Source organism: Anguilla anguilla, chromosome 16, assembly GCF_013347855.1.
Source record: "Anguilla anguilla isolate fAngAng1 chromosome 16, fAngAng1.pri, whole genome shotgun sequence".
Lineage (NCBI taxonomy): Eukaryota > Metazoa > Chordata > Actinopteri > Anguilliformes > Anguillidae > Anguilla > Anguilla anguilla.
Genome location: NC_049216.1, coordinates 3,823,494 through 3,833,600, shown reverse-complemented (window position 1 = coordinate 3,833,600; position 10,107 = coordinate 3,823,494). Strand labels below are relative to the sequence as shown.

The window sequence follows — 10,107 nt, the reverse complement described above, 5'->3', positions numbered from 1 at the left end:
CATCTCCAGGAGCAGGGTTAGACATACCTGATTTACAGAGACCATAAAATAACCATTATTAAAAAAACACAGATGAGCTATGCCATAAGGGAGGAGAACTGGGGCTTCGTTAGGTATCTGCAGGTGAAAGGCAGAGCCTCGCTTTGGATTCTGTTTTGTGGATACATACCAGGTTGCCAAGTTCAGGCAAGTTTCTCAGTCTGCCAAGGATAATGACATTTTACTGCCGTAATAAGACAAAATCTCTGCAAGCCCAAATGCAAACCCTAGTTAATGTTCTTAATAATTAGTCAACACATCATTGTATCTCAGAATACCATTCTTTGTTAATTTGGTGTGATTTCCAGACAACCTCTGTTAAATAGCATGTCTAGCATCACAGTTTGGTGTGAAACAGACTGAGATTGAAAGGTGTACACCTGGGCACCTCCGTCAGGTGGTGCTGCGAACACAGCCGATAGAAACAGCTGGAGAGCCGGTGCTTTGAAAGATGAATGCTGCCTTGTGATCCAAATTATTCACCGTCTGATAAGCTCAACATTCCAAATGAGAAAATACTTGACATTTCTCCTCTGTGTGTCTGAACAGCTACAGGAGTGATGTGGGGTTAAATATTTTAGTTGCATCAACACCAATATAACTGCAAAGCCTTCAAATATAGTGGACAGTGCTTCCTAATTTACATTTCAATCCCTGTGACCAAGAAATAAAAATGAAAAAAAAAGGAAATTATAAAACATTCACCCACGCCTGTTCAGATCTCATATTTGGAGACCTGAACAGACATAAATACAATCTAATTCTAAAAATAAAGTCAAATAAAGCCAAAGTTTTTCAATTAAATTTTTTTTATTAACTCTTTTGTGACCATTCACCTTTCATGAGCAGTAATTCTGTCCATCAAACAGTAGTACAGTTCGGACTTGTCATCCTGACCATAAACATGGTTCAGAGAACTGCAGGGTTCTCCTCAAACTGTGTAACGGTGAGCTGTGCCATCCTGTGAATAAGCCTGGGATAGTTTCCCTTCAGCCTTTCTGTTGGAGTACCATTTCATGAGTCACCTCAGCACCACCCCGTCACACATCCTGGGAAGAACCCTCAACTGTACAAACAGAGTAAGTGGCTGCCGTCAGCAGCAGAATCAAGTCTTCAGAATCCATTTTAATGGGCCATTGATAACATTCTACGATGTGAACCGTTAACAGTAGCTACCCCCTTCAGTGAAAACGCACAGATGACTTCAGACGAAACAGTCAAATGGGCAATTAAATCTTTAAAGATCATCTTCATCTTCGCTTTAATCAGCCAGCAGCGCTAATGGCGCTTTGCTACAGTGTAGGCTTCTCTTATTTATGAAGCTATGTGTGTTTTTAAAGCACGGGCGAAGACGTCGGACCACATGACGGACAGGGTACGAAACACTTTACTGTGGTCCTACAAGGAACCACCCACTCCGGAGTTCACATTGATAATCTAGATTGCATAGCCTTTAAAATGCATCTCAGGACAACTGTTCTGAATGACCTACTTCATTTTAAAAATTATATAAAATAATAGCACTATTTTCCTTTAATGAAGCAATTTGCTTTGAGAGCACAGGCTGTGGTCCTCATGGGGATGGTCACCTAGCACCGTTCCCATCCTTAACGCCTGATACCGGAACCCTCAGACTCTGATCCGACTCTTGTGAGGAAATGACTGAACACCATTAAAACAGTTACTGAAACAATACAAGGGAAATGTCATACATATGCACTGTGTACATACATGATGCTTAAATACTGTATGAAAATATGACAATCTAATGTACATGTGATTAGTCTATACTGACGGTTTACATTCTAGGTCATTATGGTACAAAGAAAACCCACAGACACTAATGATACCATTAGGTTTACAGAACTGTGGACAGATTATTATTATTATTATTGTTTTAACCTTGGTGTAATTCACAATATTAAAAAGATTTTACAAGCTGGTAAATGGAATACAACATTTAATACACATTAAAACCTACGTTTAAAAGTACTGGTTAAAAATATCTGAGGAACAAATATTGCTGCTCTGTTACTGTACATTTCTTCACTGAAATACAATTCGGAGAATAAAAAAAACTGTACTTATGTATTTCTCCTTATCGGTTTCATCTCTTGGAAATAAGCACTGATGATATGATCCAATAAAATCCTAACTGCATGCTTATATACTGTACAAGTGGCATTTATGTTTCATGTAATATTAGCATATCAGTCAAATTGCAAAAACTATAAATACTTGTGTAGACAGATAAAAATACAACATCCAAGACCTCTTCTTCATCACTCACGGCTTGCTACCGTCGAATGCTTCCGGAACAGGATCTAGAACAAAAATGCACAACTGTGAATGTAACAGCCAATCAAATTTCAAAAGAAACAGTCTGCAACCGTTTAGATTCAAAACGTTCTCAGATATTTCACCCTATATGTCCACCGTCACAACTTTGTGATTTACGGTAGTGACCTGTAGTGGTTGGTGTGATATAAACGAACTGTTGAGAGGCTTGATGGTACATACTAATTTTAGCAGACTAGACAGTCCATTGGTGTTCCTCTCAGCCAATCATATTCAAGATCTGAGTGTCACAGTTGCATCAGGGCTGAGCACTTGGTGGTATAAAGATCGTAAAGCATAATGTCCTATATGCTTTTATCAGGATGGGAGAATGTGTGCGACAACAAAGACAAATGACTACAGGACGCAAACGTGGAGCTGAGAACGGGCGCGTCTGTACCCTGGGTATGGCGGGGGAGGGGCGTCGTGCTGTCCGGATTTAGCGATGGCCTGCTCGTAGGAGGGGAGGCCGGGGGGCCCCATCTCTTCCGCGGGTGGGAGCACGGGCTGCAGCGAGACCTCCTCCAGCCTCCGGAGGATCAGGGAGGCATTGCTCCTCCCCGTGCGGACCCTGGAGGACCTGCAGTCCCACACACCCCGGTCACACCTCGGCTCTTCTGCAACCCTGCCTCTCAACCGCCACCTCCACTGCGTTCAAATGCACAGCACACAACGCGCGCACAGTGCTGTCTATTGCCACCAGACAACAACAGGGGGGAGTCAATTGGGATTACAGAGCAGAGGTGGGCAATGAGGGCCGAATCCGTTTCTGCTTTTCATGCCAACATCTGGCCTTAATTACATAATCAGCACTAACATTTACACCATCTGAAATTTTTGCTAAATTTCTTAATGTGTGCACGAATGACAGCTGAAGACTGTTCTTCATGTTTACTATGATCTAATCTCAGAGTGAAACAGTGCTGGTGTATACACCCAATTGGCTCATTCAGCCAGGGTAATCGGTGGACACAAAAACCTGCATCTGCACCGGCCTTCTAAGAGCAGAATTGCACACCCCTGCTATAGAGGGTGGGCTGGAGTGTACAACTCAAAAGGCTGACTGTTCAACATGCGGCTTCATTTTTCATGACATTACGGGCATTTAGCAGACTTACACAACTTTAAGGCCAATTATACAGCTGGATATATACTGAAGCAGTACATATGAACAAGTACCTTGCTCAAGGGTACAACGGCAGTGTCCTGCACAGGAATCGAACCTGTGACCTTTAGTTTACGAGACCAACTCCATACCCAGCCATTCGACTACAATGCCGCCCCAGTTTTCAAATTGCATCGCTCGAGTCCTCACCCAGGTGATCTGCCGAGCATGTACGCCCGGTGACAGCAGTACCACAGCAGCAGGCCGATGATGATGATGGTGACGCCGGCTGCGATGAGGCCGATCAGAAGGGCAGTCACGTCTAGCCTTGAGGGCGGCTTCACTTGATCTGCTGGTTATATAATCACAAACAGCCCATCAGTCACATTGGTCCAGATTCGATGGTCGACCATGGGGCCCGTCCACAGGCCTTAACAGGATGAGCCACCCGGCAGCCCTGTAGAATCACCTTTATTATCGCAAGACAAAGACATATACTCACGTTTCCCAAATGTGTAAACTGGGAAATAAAATATCTTTTTGATGTAAAGTATGTTCATTTCTACACACGAGAGCTGGGGTTTCCGACAAAGCTCGACTTGGATGGTGGAACGAACAAACGCCAATCTGTCAACAAAGCGGTCTTCTGAAAAACTCAGCTGTTCAAACTACACCTTGATGTTTCTGATTATCGCTATTTCTATTGATAAGGGAAAAACCCCCAACCCTTCCTTCCCCTTATCTCAGTCTAGAGGCAACACCTTGACACTCATGACTGCTATTTTACTTCCCTCAAGTTCTTAAATTTGCTTATGTGAAATACACATTTGTTAGTCACTATGGCTACAAGAGTCTGCTACATGACTAAATTGTAATTGGATAAAATGAAGGCAAAATCTAAACTGTTATTAAACAAGCTTAATATCATAGCATTTGTTTTCTTTAATTCGTTATGAGAAGTAAACTTGCTCTACATTTTGTGTGAAAACGAAAAGTGAAACAAGACAAAGTCCACATTTCTGTTCCTTACTTCGAAGTGGTTAATTGCCTACAGTACGTTGGAACTGCACACTGAAGCCAAAGATCATTTCTAAACTACTGGCAGGCAAATGATAAGTAAATCAATTACCCTCTGAAAGAGAACTCCACACCCAGTGCAGGCAAAGTAAGGTGTAAAGAAACCGATGCTAGCCATATGCTGTATGGAATAGTCTATAAAGTATTTTTGTTTTTACGCATATGAAAATGAGAACACTTGGGATTCCCTGCTGTGATTGCATCCAGAAAGCTCAGGACCTTTCCCAGTTCTGAAAATATCAGCCACCTCCTTTCTTTTATAACAAAAATATATAAAAAATAAATATGCGGAATGATTTCTAAAGTTGTTTAATCTCTGGTAGATAATTTGCATTCCCATCTGTAAGCATTAGTTTATAAAATAATGTCTTACCATAAGAGTATGTTTTCCAGAAATCGTCCTGCAAAACAAAACACAATTAAGATGCTACTGGCTTTTCATACTAAATTAGATACATTCATGTATAGGTGTCATTTTCAGTGGTGTTGGTATATAGGTGTAATTTCCCATAGCGTTGGCTTATAGGCATTACTTTTCCATGGTGTTGGTGTATCTAGTGTTTCCTTTCCCTGGTGTTGTTGTATCTAGTGTTTCTTTTCCATGGTGTTGCAGAAAGTGAACACTAGTGTTAATACAAAAATTGCATACTCAACTGTTGCTGAATTACTTTCAAAAATTTCTCGAGCTTCTTCATAGTTACAGACTTCTTCAATACACTCCCTTTCAAGATTTCCAGGAGTGAAGAGCTCAAAGTCGAATCTGTTGAACAACAGGTGGCGTCCTAAAAATGCATTCGCCCCCTCCTCTTCCACAAAAACTAGAAACCAAATAAATTTGATCCAGTTAGACATGGTTAGGTTGAAGAATGTATGAAACGTGCCTTTTAACCTACCCTTAAATAATAATAGCGTGTTCACACAACCAGGCATTTAGAAGAGCCAATAGTTGTACTTAGCCTTTTTTATTTTATTTTTTTTTTTTTTACAGAGGGAATTATGGAGCAAACCCAATCAAATGGATACCATTCTCGGTTTATTCAGTATGAGTAACTGATGCAGTGTTAATCATAGGCTGTGTGGCGGTAAAATATGACTTTTGTCTGAACAACTGCATTTGTTATTCAGACTAGAACTAGATTTACTGGAACTGGAAATACACGTTGTGAGCCAAATAATTTACCTTCACTGGATGAGTCCTCTGCGTTTATGACCCGCAAAATCCTCCTCGTACAAGCGGTCATCCCATATTGAATAAATTGGCACGATAAAAATAAATATAAAATCATTGCTCGCCACCAGCGACAGACTGAAACAGTTTGGCTAGACATTCACTACATTTGGTAGGTAGTCATTTGGAAAACAATGATTCCTTTCAAGTAGCCTAACTGGCGAAAACGCCCAACTTTTCTCAATCTTAAAATAACAAATTTGTCGTCGCTACTTGCCTCCTTATTTAACGAATTAAAGTTTTTCCACTTGTTTATTTTAAAAGGCTAATGATAATACAAAATAAGCTTCATATAGCTTATCAAAAAGTAACTTCTTCCACCCAAAACAGGTGAGCGGCGACATGAAACTAGATTAAAAACGCGAACCGAAACCTGGTCATTGCACAATTAGTGTCATTAGTTCCCTTACGTTTGTGAGGCAAGTTTTTTTCTTCACAAATGAAAATCACATGTCAATTCAAAATCTAAGACGTAATAATTAATCGTTTGATTCCCGCAGAAAGGTAGACTAAAACAAGGAAACAACCAGTTTCAGGTTGCCCCAAGCATCGATGTGACCTCATCTCCGGTTGAGCTTGGGTGTAGTTACAAAATCAGACCTGACTAATAGACGTGCTCACCTGTAAGAAGGATCGACACGTAGACAAGTCATTATCATATTTCAAATGATAATTCTAACCTCTGTGTGCAAATAATTCGCTTTTGGAAGTCAAAATTAATTCATTGTAGACTCTGGGCCTACAATGGCCATGCTATTCCTGAAAAAATCTTTTTCAGAGTTGTGGAAGTAGCACTGTTACAAAGGTATATTAATTTTTGCATAGATAGTAGGCTTTATTTATATGATAACACATTATTTAGTTACCATCACGTAATGCTATTGAAATGTAAATACTATTGATTATAATGCGCAATTTAATTTATTCTCGCTCCGTGGCTACTGCTGAGTTGAAGGACAATCAATTCATACTTTCAACAACAGATGGCAGCAATTCCTTGTATTAACAAGAGCATTGCCCATTGGCAACGAAAGGCAAGCTGCAGGTCGCTGTCCTATTTGGATTCGATATGAATGACCTATTTAAATGAGCTTTTCGGTTTTTGAAATTGAAGATAGAAGCTTTGTATATCTGCATAATGCAAAAACTCCCAGTACCAACGCTTAACATGAGACAATTGTAGTTAGCTAGACAGCAAGTGTTAAAACACCTATTAAGGTTCGCCAGGTAACTGGTTTTTGGCTCAGCGTTCTTCCCGCGAAATTAATCCTCGCGCTGAATCATTTTAAGAAGTAACGTTACATTGGTCTGATGATTGATGCTAGCGATTTACCTATCTGCTTTGCAACTCTACTCAAACACAACAGCAGGAGTCACAGTTCAAGGTAAATGTAGACTTTATAAACACTTAGACTGGGTTGTTAATTCATTAATCTTGATTTACTAATTGACTAATTTAGTGTAGCCCTTTTATGCTTGTGGCCGCTGTTGTCAATTGAGCAAGGTGAATCAATGTTAGTGTGAAGCTAGCCAGTGTAGCACTCGAATTTTGCTTCACTGTACATAGTTATGCTAGTGGTATATAGACAACTAACGTTGTGTACAGTTAAAAACTATATTCATTTCAACGGAATTTGTAAGCACATATTTAATTCACGACCAATTTATAACGTTATTTAAAAACCTTTTCATTTCCCGCCGTAACGCGTGGTAGACTAGCTAGGTAGGCTAAGTTATCGATAGCTGTAGCGGTGTTATTAATATTCGTTCAGTTTAGAAACTCCCCGTTAACTGGTCTTCACTCGACATTCTGCTACATTTACAATCAACTGTCATGATGAATGGAGTTTAAAATGTGATTAAATAAACATTATTATAAACCCCGGGGCCTTCCCATTACATCTCAACACTATAGTCGTATAACTCATGAAAGCAAGGTAATATGGACATCGTGTTGCTAAAAAGGAATTATTCCGTTTTATGGATGGGGTCCTTTTAATTTAGCCTTTCATGGCTTATAAAATTGTTTAATATCTGCTGAAGTGAATCAGAGGAGAAGCAAATAAAGACATTGGCCTGGGGTCACAATGTCATTTGTGAAAGTAGCAAATTCTAACGGGATCATTTATTCCTGCACATGATTGATCACTGCACGGGTTAAATGGGGGAAAGGTTCGCTTCTATTAAAGCATCATCTTGAGCGCAGACCTCCCACTTAAAAGTCAACCGTGATGAGGAGACAGGGGACCATCTACAGGTCAAATTAAATAACTTATATAATTTAAGTGGAATGACAGTGCAATTTGTCCATTCAGTGTTATTACCCTGACCCCCATTAGATTCCCCAGCTCCTCTTCTTCCCACCTTGGTGGCACAAAGGTGAAACTTACAGAGCAATAAGGGGTGCTACGAAAACAATGCATAAGATTGTGATAATAATTTAAGCATAATTAGCAGTGTTTAACAATGGATGTGCTATTATTTCTTAAGTACTTTTCCTTTGTTTCATAAATATATTTATTGTTGTATAGTGGAATATTAAATAAGAATACTTAGAACCGGTGTGAAGCTCTATTAATAATAAAAAATAAAAATTGAACGATAAATGTTCTTGTTCGCTTAAATATTTTCTATTCTGCAAGAAACAGGGTTTGTAAATGTCCACGATGTGTGTGTTTCAGTGCCAGATAGCGTTTAGAACGAGTTGCTTGTATTTCTGATCACTGTTTTTAGAGGATTTTATCCAAATGTCTTTGAAGGATGTCTGGGGCAGACGAGGAGATTTTTCAGAATTTTCTCCTGCACTTTGAGACGGCTGTGGAAACTGACCTTCGAAGACACTTTCTTGATTCCCTAGTAAGTACGTAGGCCCTACTATATATATATATATGTTATATATATATATATATTCCAGGACAGACAATGTGAACCTTACTTTATAATGGAATAAGACAATGCCCTTTAAATGTATTATTTATATCTAATTCATTCATTTATTTATTTATTGTAGAATGGCGAGCAGGTTTTCGACCATGAGCTGTCATCGCTGGACACCCCTCTGGCGTCGGATGACGGTTTTCTGTCCATCCAAGTTCTGGAATTTAAAACAAGCCTTCTTGAAGCAGCGGAAGAGCTGCATATCCACAGGGTGAGGGTTTCAGCGCAGCACTGACTCTCCGTGACTTTTGCTCTGAGAAAACTGTAGGCGTAGGTTGGAAAAATGACAGATACCTTAGGCATGCAGGTAATTAGAAGCACGCGCTAACAAAAATATAGCGGCGGTTAATTTTTAATCAGATTCTCACACTGGAGACTAATCGTCTTGAAAGGAGATGCTAAAAGCCATTATCCGCTATATCTGTTCTCCACTTCGTGTCGTCTTTAACCGAGAGGTGCTCGAGCACTTATGGGCCCTTTCTGGCAAAGTCACGAGAAACTGGGGAGTGTAATTTCGTAGGAGGTGCATTATGAGTTTTTTTTTTTTTGAAGAAGAAGCCAACAGCTCTTTCTGGCCATCTGGACAAGAGGCAGCTGACAGTCAGACTTCGCATCAGCACAGGGTCACGAGGCAAAGACCTGACTAATTCTCACAATTCGCCGGTAAAACAGCCCCCTGGAGCAAGCACTTTAAAACGGGCCCCGGACACGTCTTAAAGGTTATAAGAAGTAAATAACACATTGAATCGCTCCGCTTTTATTGCTATGATCATGTTATTGTAAAAGAAAAAACATTAAATCAATGTGTTCCTCAGGCATGCAATTAAAGTAACACTTTGTAGTTCTTTGTTTTATTGGTGTGGGATTGAAAGGGGGTTTTCTTGTCTAACATTTGTTTTCTGACGGGGGTCCCATTCTCTCGTATTTTCCTTGTTAGAGGACGCGACTGCGTACATCGCGTAGGCCTCCGTGTGCGCGTTTGAAGAATCATACTTTCTATTAACGTTTCAGCGTTCGCCAGGGACACATAAACGAGCGGACAAATCATTTTAAAAGTGAAAGCAATTTCACACGGCAGGGCGAAGAACGAGCGGCAGACCTCGGCGGTTAAAAATTGGCCCCGATTCGGGGGAAATTCCCACTTAATAAGACGATTCCCACATTTGCGTGTTTTAAGCAGGACACCGCAAACGCTTTTTTTTTTGCGTTTCTTAAGTGTCATAACTTTCCATGTATAATAAGACATCGTTATGGTGACACATATTTCCTTGTCTTCAAAGTGTCAGCAGCTGTCTTTACGGCCCCTGGATTTTTAACTCGTCTCACGGCTTACGGTTCAGAGGATCGGCCTCTGTCCCCCAGATTTATAAGGATAACCAAGTTT

The 10,107-nt window shown here is 40.2% G+C and overlaps 2 protein-coding genes across 8 annotated transcripts in view; one reads left to right on the top strand and one right to left on the bottom strand.

Annotated features, from left to right (window-relative positions):
• Positions 1-10,107, top strand: part of LOC118215085 (coiled-coil domain-containing protein 73-like) — a 44,397-nt gene that overhangs the window by 18,979 nt on the left and 15,311 nt on the right. For 4 of the 6 annotated variants that reach the window (XM_035395512.1, XM_035395516.1, XM_035395513.1 and 1 more), the window contains exons 1-3: positions 6,601-7,171; positions 8,546-8,642; positions 8,797-8,934. In XM_035395512.1, the coding sequence (XP_035251403.1) occupies positions 7,098-7,171; positions 8,546-8,642; positions 8,797-8,934 (309 nt within the window). In that variant the 5' untranslated portion in view covers positions 6,601-7,097. Of the gene's footprint in view, positions 1-6,600; positions 7,172-8,519; positions 8,643-8,796; positions 8,935-10,107 lie in introns of those variants that run through there. The other 2 variants (XM_035395514.1, XM_035395515.1) reach the window with 2 other exon arrangements.
• On the bottom strand, positions 1,983-6,355 carry prrg4 (proline rich Gla (G-carboxyglutamic acid) 4 (transmembrane)). 2 transcript variants are annotated; one of them, XM_035395520.1, is made up of 6 exons: positions 5,739-6,355; positions 5,213-5,376; positions 4,932-4,959; positions 3,692-3,830; positions 2,777-2,956; positions 1,983-2,363 (listed from the first exon to the last, which is right to left on the bottom strand). In XM_035395520.1, the coding sequence occupies exons 1-6, from the start codon at positions 5,884-5,886 to the stop codon at positions 2,336-2,338; spliced, it is 687 nt and encodes a 228-aa protein (XP_035251411.1). In that variant the 5' UTR covers positions 5,887-6,355; the 3' UTR covers positions 1,983-2,335. The 2 variants fall into 2 exon arrangements, with proteins under 2 accessions (XP_035251411.1, XP_035251410.1); XM_035395519.1 differs by having other exon boundaries at positions 3,692-3,833; positions 5,739-6,349.

Excerpts from the sequence above, each read along its gene's own strand:
- prrg4 (XM_035395519.1), bottom strand. The coding sequence starts at position 5,886 with ATGTCTAGCCAAACTGTTTCAGTCTGTCGCTGGTGGCGAGCAATGATT. Across the intron at positions 5,377-5,738 it reads AGAGGACTCATCCAGTGAAG|TTTTTGTGGAAGAGGAGGGG; the intron begins GTAAATTATTTG and ends TTTGGTTTCTAG. Across the intron at positions 3,834-4,931 it reads CTGGAAAACATACTCTTATG|CAGATCAAGTGAAGCCGCCC; the intron begins GTAAGACATTAT and ends TTATATAACCAG.